Source organism: Myotis yumanensis, unplaced genomic scaffold (genome assembly GCF_028538775.1).
Source record: "Myotis yumanensis isolate MYYU_CA2020_CCGP unplaced genomic scaffold, mMyoYum1.0.hap1 SCAF_8, whole genome shotgun sequence".
NCBI lineage: Eukaryota > Metazoa > Chordata > Mammalia > Chiroptera > Vespertilionidae > Myotis > Myotis yumanensis.
The window spans coordinates 17,916,993-17,933,098 of NW_027223759.1; the positions used below are offsets into that span (position 1 = coordinate 17,916,993).

Consider the following 16,106-nt stretch of genomic DNA (forward strand, 5'->3'; position numbering starts at 1 on the left):
ATTACCACTACTTATATGAATTCTGAAAATTTAAAACTGGCTACACTTAGGTTTTGAAATAAAATAAGGTAGTTAGTTTTAAAAAATGCATCAGCAAATGAACAACCATAACTTCTGAAAATTGAATAGTATTTTACTATATTTTTGCATGAATATTCTCTGCTTTGAAACTACAAATGTAAAGAATAAATTCATTGTAAGATTACTTTCTGGTTTTTCTTTTAAAATTAATTTCACTTTTATAAAAATGGAACATTTAGTTATGAAGGAAATAAAATCTTTGTCCTTTGTGATTGTTATTTCATTCTGCCTGTCTCCATTGGTTTTCTTTATTTACCTCTTTTAGGAATATATTCAAAGGAAAACTAGATAGATTGTTGTTCATTCATCAAAATGTTAAGGCACTTTCTTTTTTTCCACTTCAAGGAAATTTGTAAAATAATTTTAAAAAGAAAAAAAACACTATAGGATGGAAGGACTATAGAAAAGCATTAAAATTCAAACCTCCAGCCCTAGCTGGTTTGGCTCAGTGGATAAGAGGAATTGGCCTGTGAACTGAAGGGTTTGGTACTGGTCAAGGGCACATGACCAGGTTTCTGGTCAAGGGCACATGACCGGGTTTCCAGCTCAGTCCCTAGTAGGAGATGTGTAGGAGGCAGCCAATCAATGATTTTATCTCATCATTGATGTTTCTCTCTCTCTCTCTCTCTCTCTCTCTCTCTCTCTCTGAAATCAATAAACATATATTAAATACAACAACAATAAAACATCTCAAACCTCCAGTATGATGTGGAGTTTCTGTTTTTTCTTAGTAAGGCTTTCACACCACTTTTTTTAAAAAATATATTTTATTGATTTTTTACAGAGAGGAAGGGAGAGAGAGAGAGAGAGTTAGAAACATCGATGAGAGAGAAACATCGATCAGCTGCCTCCTGCACATCTCCTACTGGGGATGTGCCCACAACCAAGGTACATGCCCTTGACCGGAATCGAACCTGGGACCTTTCAGTCCACAAGCCGACGCTCTATCCACTGAGCCAAACCGGTTTCAGCTTTCACACCACTTTTTAAATTACACCAGCAATTAACAAATAAGAAAATTCGATGGAAAAAGATTATTTTTAAATTAATCTCTAGTAAAGACATACTAGTTTTAAGATACTAGCAATCACCACAAAAGACCACATTTCATTTTTTTAATCTGAAGGTTAAATCTGTTTATATTTTATTGGTTCTGTTAATATTTAAGATTATTGTTTTTATTTTATGGCTTTAAATACTTACCCATCCATTGTAGAGATCTACAGGTTTACAATATACAATAGTAAAGATGCTTCTAATTTGAATTTTGAAATTCACTGCTGTTTAGGTTCCTGTGACGTGTTCAAATTGTAGTTGAACTATACACATCTTTGGTGACATCCAAATTTAAATTCCACGAAATAGACATGAAATTGGGAACTCCGAATTTGAACTGTGGTAATTTGAAACCCTTAGAGAACCAGTCTTCTAGAATTAAAAATGTTTTTGGAGGAGTGCAGCAGTGATACATTTTTGAGTTACAAGACTTTTTATTTTATTTTTTTAGCTTATTTGACAAGAATCATTTCCACCTCTTCTCTACCTTAAGCAGTGGATACTTGACATCAGAAAATAAGTATGCCTCTATTAACATTTTCCCCCCTTTGAGTGCGGTATATTTCTAAAAGTATTTGAGTTTTGTCTTAAAAATGTCCTTATATATGTAAGTTCCTTACAAATATAACGTCCAATTTTGATCAGCATGTCACTTACAATTTTTATTGAAAAGATGTTATATACCGGACATTATAATAATGCTAAGTGCTTTTTACATATTTCATTTACTCTTTATATTTCAGTAAGGTGGGTATTAAAGTCTCAGTTTTAGAGAAGAGGAAAGTAAGGCCCAGAGAGCTGAAGTTCATTAAGGTCACACAAAGAGCCAGGATGTAAACCTATCTGTAGAACATGATCTACTACAGCTAAAAATTAGAGACACTGTAACAAACAAAAGAAAAAAAATCAAAGTAAACATTAACTGTTCAGAGAAATTCTTGTCCATGATTTCTACATGCTCCTACATGCCTTTGCTGGTTTCCTCCTGCTCCTACATGCCTTTGCTGGTTTCCTCCTGCTCCTACATGCCTTTGCTGGTTTCCTCCTGCTCCTACATGCCTTTGCTGGTTTCCTCCTGCTCCTACATGCCTTTGCTGGTTTCCTCCTGCTCCTACATGCCTTTGCTGGTTTCCTCCTGCTCCTACATGCCTTTGCTGGTTTCCTCCTGCTCCTACATGCCTTTGCTGGTTTCCTCCTGCTCCTACATGCCTTTGCTGGTTTCCTCCTGCTCCTACATGCCTTTGCTGGTTTCCTCCTGCTCCTACATGCCTTTGCTGGTTTCCTCCTGCTCCTACATGCCTTTGCTGGTTTCCTTATGCTCCTTCCTGCCTTTGCTGGTTTCCTCATGTGCCTACATGCCTTTGCTGGTTTCCTCATGCTCAGACATGCCTTTGCTGAAGTGCCTCTGCTTACCTAGGCCATTTCTCAGTCTTGTGTTTACAGGAAACCACCTTGAAGGATGGGGTAGTGCCCCTGCTTTGAACAATGAGCAGGCTTTCTATGAAAGCAGTGGATTCCCCAATTTCAGAGTTCTCTTCCTGTATTTTCAGCCTCTTATAATTGTTCCTTGCATTTAATGAGCACTCTGAGTTTGTTTGATATGAGGCATAAAGGACAAAGAGTAGGTTATTAAAAAAAATACCAGGAATGAATTCTCCAAATACTATGTCTGTGACCCTTGATTATTTAAAATAAAACAATTAACTTCAATAGAAACATTTTTAGTGTCTGCAATGTGCCTGGTGCGTGTTAATTCTTTTTGTTGTTTTACCCCTTCCAAGAACGCTTTAGATGAATAATCACTTTTTTATCAAGAAATGTAGAATAAAAAAGAATCTTCAAAGAAAAGGACCCAGCAGATGCTTGCTTCTGATATATATGCAATATAAATCTGCAGGAGATCCCGTCATAGCAAAGGACTGCACATGATTGGGCAAACACCACTTATTATACATTATGTTAGAGCCATTTGTACCTCATAATTCTTATGAAAGTGGCTTTACCTTGACAAGAAACAACGCTCCAAATACTAGTCCAAGTTCCAGTGTACTAAATCAAAGTCAAGACAGATGTCCAGATAAATGTTTTAAAGGAGCACAAGAATGAATTCAACTAAGTCAAGCACCCCATTTCTTTGTTGCTAACCGTCTGAGGATGGTAGTTTCCCCAGGGTCAGTCTCTCAATCATGATTTCTAGCCGCCTCCTCCCTCCCCCCCCTTCCCTACCCTCACCGCCCCACCACCCCACCGCCCCAGGCAGTGAGAATCTTCCTTTTCCCTGGAGATAATGGGACTCTCTACACATACCTAAAATCCGGAGACTGATGATGGATATGTAAGATTCAAGAGAAAGGCAATTTAGGGAAGAAATAAAGTAAGAAATGTTAAGGTCAAACCTAAAGAAAACCAAGCTGCCCCCGTAAGAAAATGTGTGTAATCCAAGCCCACTGCTTTGGCCTCGGAACGCTCAGAGTAACTAGGCAACGACGTTGCCGTGGTAACCCGGGACGCTCAGAGGGCACCAAGGAGTGTCGCTGGGCAGCCCTTCCGTGTCCGGAGCTGGCCTGGTGGGAGGGGTGATGGAGTGTCAGGCTCTCGCGACAGCTGCGTGGGGTCGTTGGCAGGCATCATCGACGACGTTGCTCCTAGGAACGCGGTGCACAGGCGGGGGGCACGGCCCAGAGCGCCCCGATGGCTGCTCAGCAAGGGGTGCCCACCTCGCCCCTGCGGGCTCTGGAAGAAGCTTTGGGCATGGGCTCGGCGGCTGGCGGGGATGCCTCGGACATGGCAGAGGGGACCTACTACCTGGAGCGTATCCTTCCCATATGGGCGCGGCCCCAGGCACCGGCTGCAGTAACGGGTATTAGGGGCCAGGGCCCTAGCTCTCCACTGGGGGGCGTCCTGGAGGCTTAGGGCGCCGATTCTACCCAGTTGGAGCTCAAGCTGGCTTTTCTGCCACCGAAACCCCCTTATATAGTTATCAGAGTAAACTTTGGATCAAAGTTTTGTGTGAAGGTGGAACAGCAAATTGATCCAACCCTCGTTTGGGCTCAGTGTTTCCCCCAAGCTTTCAGAATTCCACAAGGAATTGGTCAAGGAAGTTTGGAGACTTAGGGAATCCTCTGTCTTTGGGCTTTTAAGGAACCGAAGCTCAGAGTGTCCCACCTGTACCCAATGCTTAAAAAGATTTATTTTGATAGCATCAACTTCCTGGATAGTTTCAATTTTGGCTTTTTAATAATAAATACATTTGTTTTTTTTCTTCTTTAGCAACTAAATAATATCCTGGTGAGCTGACAGGGCTCAGAGGTGTTGGGAGAAAGCCAGAAAGTGATGAGCAATTATCAAAAGAAATAGCAAAAAAATGAATAGCCATTTGTGGATAATTAAGTTAACTATTTCTTGTGTAAAACTTTTGAGCTCCTTTCAATCCCTGGTGGGTTATGGGTGGCAACAGATCGATGTCTCTCTCTCTCTCTCTCTCTCTCTTTCTTTCTCTCTCTGTTTCAAATCAGTAAAACATATCCTAAGATGAGGATTAAAATACTGCACAATCTTTTCAGCTCTCCTCGAGGCATATAGATTAATTGTACTGATGGGAGGTTTCATGAGAAAAAAGATATCTATTCCTTTCTTCCGGCAGGTAAAACAGAGATGGTTTATCTATTTTATTCTCAAAGATATCAAGGAAACTCCCAAATCTACCTATTATGTATGTATGTATGTATATATATTTGTCCCACTATAGTCACTCCAGCTCTAATTCAAGACATCAGAGACCCAGCAATGGTTCTCTGAAGCTCAATGGTTGTGAGCTTTGGCAAACTGGTTAACCTGTCCGACTCAGACTCAGTACACATCCCTGCTGCGGGGACTCTTAGGAACTTGGTTGAAAAGATCAAAGGAAGTATGCAGCATTCTACTGGAGGCAAACATAATCTTTCCAGGCGTATAAGTTTCAAGAGTTTAGAAATTGATTTGAATGGAATATGTGGGTGTTTTAGTGTCTTAAATGAAGTTTTATATTCTGTTTTTATAGCTCTGTCAAGCTTTTTAAAAGTAATAGTCATTTTTTAATAAAAAAACAAGTCAACTTTTTTTTTTCAGAGCAATCTACATCAAGTATAAAGTTACCCAGTATCTTTGCTAGTGAATAGTAATCAGGCTCTTACCATTTTTGTCTGCATTGAAATGATTTCTGTAACACATAGTTAATTGTTATCATAAGACAAATGTGAGGTAACTTTTTATGACATTTTTGTGAAATAAATGGTGGGACTCCAAGATAGCACAATTTTCAGCAACGAAATCTGTGTTCACTTAATTGACAGGGGGATCACTGAGTCACAACTGCCAGCATGTAGCATTTTGCACAAAACCTATCAAGATTTCTCTTGATAATCACACTTGCAAATACAAGCAACTCCAAGTTTTCATAATTTCATTATCTAGTTTGGGAATTACCTAGGCCCTTTGCTTTCCTTTCATCTCTCTTTGCTTGACTGACTACTGTTTTGGCTTTCAACCAAAGAGTAGTCAGGGGATAACAAAGCTAAACATTTAACCAGTCAATTTTTCTACATTCAGTGCAATGTTCAGGTAAGGTTTAGACATGGGGGAGATTTAACTCTTAGGTTTGAGGATTACTTCTGAATGCCAAGTATCCCAGTATCCCTGGGCTCTCCTAACGTGCATAATTAAGAGTTGACTGTATAATGTTATTTGACATTGTTTCTTAAGGCAATTATGATAGTTGCTGAAGTGAGACTTTCTTGGGTTTAAAGTCTTTAGCTCTCAGGTAATTTAATTGAGCTATTGCAGTGGATAAATAAAAGTTATAATAAGCACAAATGAACCAGAAATCTGATGTTCTCTACTTTGCACGTACACTTTATCACTTCTAATCTATGGCATCTAGTGCTGGACTTTATTTATGACTGAACAGATGCTCCTAGAACACTAGTCAACAAGCTATCAATATTGAGCAAGTCTTTGAAAGGTGTTGACTCAAATTCTCCAGGAAATTAGCTTTTTCTTTGCTTTTAAACATTTACACATGAAGAACATGTACGCATTAATGTGGCCCAAACCAGAAACAGCCAGGATCCATCATGGGGAGAATGGCTTCATCAAAAAGTCCCCACATTCTTTACAACAGGGTAGAGAATGTATTAAAAAAAAAAATATTTCTTACCTCTGCAACACCCCTCCTTTGTAACCTCCTAGCTATAATAGTGACACCTGTTTCTCTTCTGAAGCACTTCACAATATCATTGCTTTTATGTTTTAAACTTTCAAAAGATGAGATACAAATATACATGACATAGTCCTTATTTAGCTATCACCAGAGCTTTAAGAAATGTGGTCATGGAGTGCATAGGTCCTTTGGAGAACTCTTTTTTTTTTTTTTTTTAATATATTTCATTGATTTTCTACAGAGAGGAAGGGAGAGAGATAGAGAGTTAGAAACATCGATGAGAGAGAAACATCGACCAGCTGCCTCCTGCACATCTCCCACTGGAGATGTGCCCGCAACCCAGGTACATGCCCTTGACCGGAATCAAACCTGGGACCTCTCAGTCCGCAGGCCGACGCTCTATCCACTGAGCCAAACCGGTTTCGGCATTTGGAGAACTCTTCATAAAAAAATGTATTTGCAGCATTGTGGAATATAAGGCTAGATTTTAACTAAGTGATCTGTAAAGGACCACGTCGATATCTCCAGAATTTGCAAAGAAGGTTGGTTGTCTTTTCTCTTTTTTTCCCCTTGATTTTTCCATCATCATTTATCTCTCACATACCCTTTTCCACTTCTCTCTCCCTCCTCCCAGAATCACCACACTATTGTCTAGGTCTATGAGTTTTTTCTTTCATTTTTTCTTTTTTTGCTCAATACCCCCTCTCCCTTGCTCCCCCCCATAACCCCCGAGCTATCAGCCTGCTCTCTATGAGTTTTTCTCTATTTCGCTTGTTAGTTCATTTTGTTTACCCTTTGGGGTGGCACGGATAGACCTGGAGAGCATTGTGCTAAGTGAAACAAGCCAGTCAGAGAACAAGGACCATATGATTTCACTTATATGTGGAATTTAATGCAGGTTGATTGTCTTTTGCAAATGAACCCTCTATTAGAAATCAATACAACTTGGGTGAGGTTTTCAGTTGCAGTAGTTCCCACGGGCTGCCTATCAATGTGTGGCTGGGGACATTTGGGAAAGCCTGATTCCAGTTGGGAGATGCCGGCAGGAATGAATTGTACTAAGAAAGCTAAGGCTTAATTGATTTTGTTGCTACCTGTCTAGAGAAAGACCTTGTTCAAGGAATGGAATACATGACTCTAGGAAAGGGAGGCCCACAGAATGTCATTTTTATTATCTGCCCCCTTTGTGGTGATTCTCTGCTCCCCAACTAGCCTTTGATTATTATATCATCTTTCTAGGCATTCTAACACTAAGAACTTGGCCCATGAGACTGTGGATATAAATAAGTTTACTGGCTACTGAAAATGTGTCCTCTGGTCCCTACAGCAATCTCTAAACAGCAGTTTCTGAGGATTGAGTGAGTTAAGCCAGTTCTTCGAGGCAGCTCCAAACTTAACTGTGTGTGAAAATGCAAAATTAAGGATTCCAGACCCTGAAATACGGTGATCACACTAAATCGATACTCATCTAAGATGGACGCTTGTCTTTTTAAGTGACATGCCTAGCCAGTCTTTCATTACAATAGTGTAATGTTCACTGATAACTTTGTTTAATTAAAATTGAACTTTTGTCATTTAAAAATATTTTATTCTTCTTAACATTTTAAAATTTCTTCCCTCTGTTACGTTACTTCTCTGGAATGTTTATAGTACTAAATGAAAATATACTGTAAAATCCTCAATATTATCATTATGTACTCAAGTTGAGTATTTCTTATTATCATTGCAATACTGAATTTGCACACGGTACTTAGTGGCGCCCTACATACAGTCAAATAAAAAGGACAGAGAATCTGAATGTAGAATCTAGACCAGGAGGCATGTTACTAAGCCCAGAGTGCTGAATTTTACAGGCAGGAAAGTCATAGGCTATTTGGAGAGAAAAGAAATGTGTTTTGTTCTGTGTCCTCTAGTTGAAGCAAACTTTAATGTGCATATGAATCACAGATATGGATCTTTAAGTGAAGGTTTTAATTCAGTAAGTCCAGGTCAGGGCTGAGACTTAGCATTGCTAACAAGCTCGCAGGAGCTACTGGTAAGAACTGTAATAGGAGTAGCAAGGCTGTATGCAAACATCTTAACCTTTTACCCTTATATTTTCAGACAGACATACACTATGTTGATATCTTTGTGTATCTACTGGCTTACAAATTGGAAAGCTTACACCGCCACCCACTGTGTAAGTCTTATATGAGTCTTATATGTAGAAAGAGGTATTTTCCAGTTGCAGCAGCTGTCCAGGGCAAGGGTGGCCAATACATTTCCATTCTGGGCAATGCAACTGAAATGGTAGTGGCTTCCTGGTATGTGTGTTAATAAGAATTCTGAGGCCTAATGAAGACTCGGTGGGAAAGACTGCAGGAAGCAAACATGGGGCAAAGTGGTAGCCAGCATGCCAGTTATTTCCCATCTTTGGTTTACATTATTCAGCTAACTTGCTTTATTTAAACTGGAATTCCTAAGGAAGGGAACGTAACTATGATGTTTGCTATTTATAGCACTTTTCTTTGATTTCAGTTTAGTAAGTAAAATGTTGATTATGGAGGATCCAACCTAGATTTTCGATTGCCTTTGTGTACATTGGCTCTGCAGTGATGGCAAAGATTACAAAGCAATTTCTGCCTATAGCAGCTTTGGGAAATCATGGAAAATATAATTAGCTATATGTTTCACTCCAGTTCTTTATGGAGATGCGGTTGCTGGCAGTGATCACGACCTATAAATGTGGTCATGGGAGAGACGAGTGTGTGAGCAATGCCGTATGCTGCTTGTATCTGTGGTCCTTTTGCAGAACCTTATTTGTGACAGCGTCATAACAAGTGGCATCTCAAGCTCTGCTCCACTCGACCAGCTGAGATACTTCTCAGGCTTCCTGCTGTTGTGTCTCCTGTAGGTCTGGGATGGGTGCCCGGCTCCCTGGCAGTTTCAGTGTGGGTGCCTGTTGTCCGTTTTCTGATAATATCTAGATGGTCAGGATCTAGTGAAGATTCTGTTTAGTGCAAAAAGTGCCCATTAGTTCACCTGTGTTGACCAAGTACCAGGGAGCTGAGTCATGCTATGCAAACTCACAAATACTATTACATTCCTGCCAGGGCAAGGGGAGATGTGGAGAAGTGGGACCCTGGTCTGAGTCCAGGCTATGACTCTAGGACACAGAACCTGGCTTGGAAGTAGGCGGTGTGAGAGACTGTGGCTGCAGACCGGGCAGCAAAGGGGAGCCACAGACGGTAGCCTCGGCAAGAGCAGACTAGCAAACCAGGCCCAGGATAAGTGTCAAGTTAAGCTCAAACAAGCCGAAAGGCAAAAACCAGATCTGAGGGGAACAGGCTGGAAAAAGTGAATTTTAGAACTGGAGTTCAGTGATGTTCTTTGAAGAAATACTAGGTAGATAAAGGGAAGGGAGCTTTGTAAGGGCCCAGAGTCAGCCTGGCATTAATAAACTGATTTTAAGCCAGATGCCAGCTTATTATTCTACAGTGGGGGGGGGGGGGGGGGGGGGGGGGACGGGGAATTGCATGAGAATTTTGACCAGCTTAATTGTAGGGACATTTCCTGGAGAATAGGCTCACCTAGGAGATTCGATTACTGTGGTTCTACTTTTACTGGGAAACTTTCTCATCTGTGAAGGTTTTATCTTTCAGACAATTCTGATGGATTGTCTATTTCCACTCTGGCAATTCTGCCTCTAAAGTAGTGCTTCCCATACGTGGTATTCTGTCAGATTCTGCTTTACGCTGTCTTTCTGGCATCCCGAGGGCCAAGGGGATCCGTATCTGTACAACCTACAGTGTCCTCTTCATGAGAATCTGGGAGTGTAATTTATTCATGCTTTGCAACCAGAAACTGCTGTACATCTACTGAGAAATTCATCTGTTTTCATTGGATGGATATTGAATTGGTATCTAATCATATCCTCCTTTTCACCCTGACTGCTGGGAAGCTTATAGTCAACCCTGTGGCCTACATTTCACAAAATTATGAGACCCATGGCATGTACTGCATCTTTACTTTTATTTCTGCTTATTTCCCTTTTTCTCAAATTTCCATATGCACTTATTTTTATATTTTGCAATGTATGCATATTTGTAAACTGTCACAGAATCATTTTGGGATTCGTTCATGCATTTGTCCATGTGTTGCTAGCCAGCTAGTCAGATAGACAGATGCATGCCAACATACATGCCAACGCACATTTATTTCTCAGTAACACTGCAACATCACATTTCAACTGAGTTGCTTCTGGGAAGATTTTCTGTTCAAGTCATATTGTGGATACTAAAAATATCAATCAAAGAGGATACCAGTTCCTATTTTGGGTTTTTGTCCTTTTCCTGATCTTTTGTCTCATTAATCTCTTGGCCTTGGTTAATTTAATTTTGGGGTCTTTAGACCTTTCGTACTTCTCCCTTCTCTAAGGAATTCACATTGAGCTATTTAAATGATTTGATTTAGCTGTCTGTACTATTTTTTAAGAGTTTGGAAAACAACTAGATTTGAGTTTATTATCTAGGATATTAGCAAAAATTGCACATTCCTATTGTGTCACTATAGAGATACTATGGCTTAGTTGAAAATTCTTGACATTTATATACAAGAAACATGTCTTTGTCACTCAAAACTATGTGATTTTGGGAAAATCTATTAATCTGTTTGATTCACTTTTTGTGTGTTTTTTTCAATTTGATTCAGTTTCTTTTCTTCTCTTTTCTTTTTTTTTTTTTTTGAAGATGAGTGTATCTGTGCCATTCAGTCTCACAAGGTTGTTATGAGAATAAATATGATTATTTTTCATGTAATAGTAGTTTTTACGCTCTGCAAAATGATAGCTATTTTTTCTTAGTCTCCTTTGATTGTGTGGAAACAGAATATTTTACTAATGATTAAAATCCGTTGGTTATATTATTTTCAGGATAGAGTATACAGGTGTTGTTAGATATTTCCAAAGCTTTTAGAACAAATCACGCTTTCCCTCCACATATTGCTATGTTTTGCAACCTTTGCTTTCACCTTCCTTCCTCACAATAATTTGTTAGCAGTTGTTTTATTTGAAATTATCAAGTCTATCCAGATAATTATAGAGTATTTGCTTTTTTGTGGAATTTTTTATGGTATGAACAGTGATGAAGGACAGCATTGCTTTTCAGGAGACTTAATGACAGGGGAATGCTTACAAAATCAATTTTTAGTAGTTGTCTCTCAGAAGAGAGCATGCTTTTTCCATAAAAGTGAAGCTGACTCTTATTTTTTGCAACAGCATAGATAGACCTAGAGATTATTATGCTGAGTGAAATAAGCCAGTCCTAGAAAGACAAAAATGAATGATCTCACTTGTATGTGGCATCTAATGAACAAAATAAAAGGATGAACAAGATAGAAACAGAGGCATGGATACATTGAATGTTTTGATCATTGTCAGAGAGAAGGAGGGTATGGACAAAAGATGAAGGAATTAGCCAAAGAACATATATTCAAAACCTATAGACACTAATAAAAGAGAAACATGGTAATTAGCGTATGACTGCTACCCTTCCCATTGGCTAATCAGCATATCCTTATGCAAATTAACTGTCAGCCAAGATGGCAGCCGGCAGCCATGCACTGAAGTGAACAGGGAGGCTTGCTTGCTCCAGTGATGGCGGACTCCAACGTTCCCCGCCTGCCACTGCCGGCCTCTCAGCTGCAATTCTAAGCAACTATGTTGCCAATATAGAAGCTAAACAAAACCCCAGAAACCAGCTTTCAGTCAGCCAGGCTGCAGCCAGCTGGTCTGCAACATTGTATCAAATACAGAAGGAAAAACAAAGGCCAGAAACCGGCTTTCAGCAGCCGAGGCCTCAGAGCTAAAGCTGGCCCAGAATAAAAAAGAAAAAAGAAAAAAAGGAGCGGTTGGGAGCTTCAGTCACTCGCCAGCTGGAAAACGGCCCTCAGCCCCTCAGCCAGCCTCGCCAGGCACCCTAGTGGGGACCCCAACCCTGATCCAGGACACCCTTCAGGGCAAACCAGCCGGCCCCCACCCATTGCACCAGGCCTCTATTCTATATAGTAAAAGGGTAATATGCCACCCGGCACCGGGATCAGCATGACAGGGGGTAGCGCCCAAACCCCCTGATCGCCCTGTGGCTCTGTGTGTGACAGGGGGTGGGGCCACAACCTCTCCATCCGCCCTGCTCTGTTTGTGACAGGGAAAGGCACCCCAACCCCCTGATCAGCCCTGCTCTGTGCCTGATAGGGGGGAGCTCCCCAAACCCCTGATCACCCTGTGGCTCTGTGTGTGACATGGTGCAGCGCCCTAACCCCCTGATTGGCCCTGCTCTGTGTGTGACAGGGTGCAGCGCCCCAAGCCCCTGATCGGCCCTGCTCTGTGGGTGATAGAGGGCGGCGCCCCAACCTCCCCCACCCCCACGGGCCCTGCTCTGTGTGTGACGGGGTAGAGCCATAACCTCCCCATTGGCCCTGCCCTGAGTGTGACAGGGTGCAGCGCCCCAACCCCCTGATCCACCCTGCTCTGTGTGTGACAGGGGGCGGTGCCCCAACTCCCCTATCGGCCCTACTCTGTGAGTGAAAGGGGGGAGCTCCTCAACCCCCTGATCGGCCCCCGCTCTGTGCGTGACAGGGGGAAGCTCCTCAACCCCCTGATCGGCCCTGCTCTGTGTGTGACAGAGTATGGAGCCCCAACCCCCCTGATGGGCCCTGCTCTGTGCGTGACAGGGGGTGGTGCTGCAACTTCCCTATCGACCCTGCCTTGAGTGTGACAGAGGGCGGTGCCCCACCCCCCAATTGGCTCTACCCCGAGCTTGACTAGGGGTGGCATCGCAACCTCCCGATCCGCCCTGCTCTGTGCATGACAGGGGACAACGCCCCAACTCCCCAATCGGCCCTGCTCTGAGCCCAACCAGGGGCTGCACCTAGGGATTGGGCCTGCCCTCTGCCACCCGGGAGCAGGCCTAAGCCAGCAGGTCATTATCTCCTGAGGGGTCCCAGACTGAGAGAGGGCACAGGATGGGCTGAGGGACCCCCTTCCCTTCCCCCTCCCCCAAGTGCACAAATTTTTGTGCACCGGGCCTCTAGTAGACACAGACAACAGTGTAGTGATGGCCAGAGGGAAGGGGGTGGGAGAGAATTAGGTGGAGGGGGCAAAGGTGGGGAAATAATGTCAACAATAAAAATAAAGAAAGGCTGACTTCCTGTATCTGATATTCAGGAAATTTTATCTCATTAAGTGAAAGTGTGTCAGATAAATATAAATTTAGAAGGAGGAAGATTTAGAAAGCTTTCATCCATTTATCTTAACATATGGGGGAAGTGGGCCATGGGAGACTTACGAGAATTTTTCCACAGGTACTCATCTCTTTCCAGAACATGGACAATAATAACGAACACAGTATGTAACCTTTACTGTAAGCCATGCACTGTTCTAAGTGATTTACATATGTTAATTCCTTACTGCCCTTGAAACCCTATAAGGTAATATAGTAGCCAGCCTGCAAAACGATGCCCAGTGAGTCCCACCTGCTGGTGTAAATGAGCTTGTATAGTGTCCTCATACTGAATAGGGCTGACCTGGGTAACCAATTGGATGTTGAATATATGATATTGTAGCTGTTCATAAAAGAAATTGTTGCTTCCACTTTGTTTTCTTGGATTGCTTATTCTGGAGGTAGCTAGGCTCCACATCCTAAGGAGATTTAAGAAGCCCGTGGAGAGATCCACATGGGGAGATCTGAGTCCTCCAGACAACAATATCAGTGAACCTTCAGGAAATAGATCCTATTCCCTCAGTTTAACCTTCATGCGACTACAACCCTGGCTGCCACCTCAACTGAGACCTCATGAATGACCCCAAATAAAAATCTTTCAGCTAAGCCACTACTGAATTCTTGATCACAGAAAACATAAGATAATGGATGCTTATTGTGTTATGTTTTTTTTTTAAGCCCAAAGTTTTTGGGAGTTTGTTATACTGCAATAAGTTTTTAAAAAAATACTGATTTTGGTACCTAGAACTGAGGTTCTAACTTAAGAAAGACCTGAAAATATCAGAGTGGCTTTGCCAAAGAACATTGGGCACATTTGGAAGTACTTTAAGTAGGATGTTAGTGAAAGGTAAGTACTTCACTCTTGGTACTCAATAAGGGTGAATTTCAGGTCAGGAGATGGACTGCAGATATGCAACTTTCTTTTTGGTGTGTGGTTGCTTAGCCTACTTTGAATTACTTATTTTTTAAACTGAATTACTTTTCACCATATTTTTGGGAGAGACACTCATATTTGACTGTAAAATACAGCCCTTTGACAGGTACCTGGGTCCTGAGGGTTGGTTATAACTGAAATTGTTTATGTGTCTTTTCAAATAATAAGGCAAATACTAAAGAGTTATTGCTTATGATGAGGCTGAGTAGCAAGAATGTAATACAAAAAAGAAAAAAGAATGTATTACCTATCTTTAGAGGTTTAGAACTATGTGGAAAATAATTGGCAAAAGCCTCAAGTATTTCCATACACAGAAAACCCATACAAAGCAACAGGAGAGGTAGTATTGCATAGTGAAGCTCCTGGGGCAGTGGTTCTTAACCTTCTGGCCCTTTAAATACAGTTCCTCATGTTGTGACCCAACCATAAAATTATTTTCGTCGCTATTTCATAACTGTAATGTTGCTACTGTTATGAATCGTAGTGTAAATATCTGATATGCAGGATAGTCTTAGAGGACCCCTGTGAAAGGGTTGTTTGACCGCCAAAGGGGTCGCGACCCACAGGTTGAGAACCGCTGTCCTGGGGCTTATTCCCAGTTTGTTAGGGCCTCGCTGTGCAGTATGTGCCTTTGAGCCTGGTCTGTAAAATGGAGATACTGCTGGTTCCAGCTTCATACATAGAATGAGGATGAAATGAGTTAATACAGGTAAAACCCTTAGGACAATATCCAGCCTCTATTAAATACTATGTTGTCAGTTCTTATTACAAACAACATAAGTTGTTATATGCACCTTCAGCTAACTCTTGGAAGACAGAATAACAGAGACAATTTCTTATAACCAGCAGCGAAATGAAAACTAGGCTAATCTCATCTTTGATTTTCATAACCATTACTGTGCATTAAAGTGTTTAATACCTTTTAAACTTGGCATAACTAACTCTGTACATTTGAAGAGAAAAGTAAACAAAATAACTGTAGAAGTTTTCATTTATAATTAGACTAACTTATAATTGTAAAAGTGTTCCAGCAATGTTGTTAGAATTTTAATTAGAATCATTTCTGATATTTTAATGCTTATTTCTTGATAATTTATGAACTATTGAATTATAATTACTATATAGTTTATATTTCTTTGAAAGGTACCCTGCCTTTCCTGAGAAGAGGATTTAATTTTAAAATTGAGAAGTATATATAAGAAAAAAGTGGAGATTTAAATAACTTTCATTGATGAAAATTTTGATCTACCACTTCAAGGACAAATCAGTTTTAAATGTAATCATTTTATTCCATATATTTTGAGATTAAAACTTGACAAAATATTCAGAGGTCACCATAACTGAACCGTCTGAAGATGATTACGAATATGAAGAGGTAATTATTTATTTTAATCTCTATTGTTGAGATTATTACAGATGTCCCTCTTTTTTGCTCCCTATTGCCCCCCTCTACCAGGTTCTCGCCCCACCTCAGGCCTTCGCCACCCTATTGTCTATGTCCATAGGTAATGTGTATACGCATATAAAATCTTTGTTTAATCTCTTCTCAGCACCCCCCCCCCCCCTTTCTTCTGAGAATCAG

General features: G+C 41.0%; 1 protein-coding gene across 1 annotated transcript in view; it reads left to right on the forward strand.

Annotated features, from left to right (window-relative positions):
* The first annotated feature begins 3,817 nt into the window (after positions 1–3,817).
* SPAG16 (sperm associated antigen 16) overlaps positions 3,818–16,106 on the forward strand; it is a 612,125-nt gene continuing 599,836 nt past the window's right edge. The window contains exons 1-2 of the mRNA XM_070423299.1: positions 3,818–3,949; positions 15,853–15,899. Of these exons, the coding sequence (XP_070279400.1) occupies positions 3,829–3,949; positions 15,853–15,899 (168 nt within the window). The 5' untranslated portion in view covers positions 3,818–3,828. The remainder of the gene's footprint in view (positions 3,950–15,852; positions 15,900–16,106) is intronic.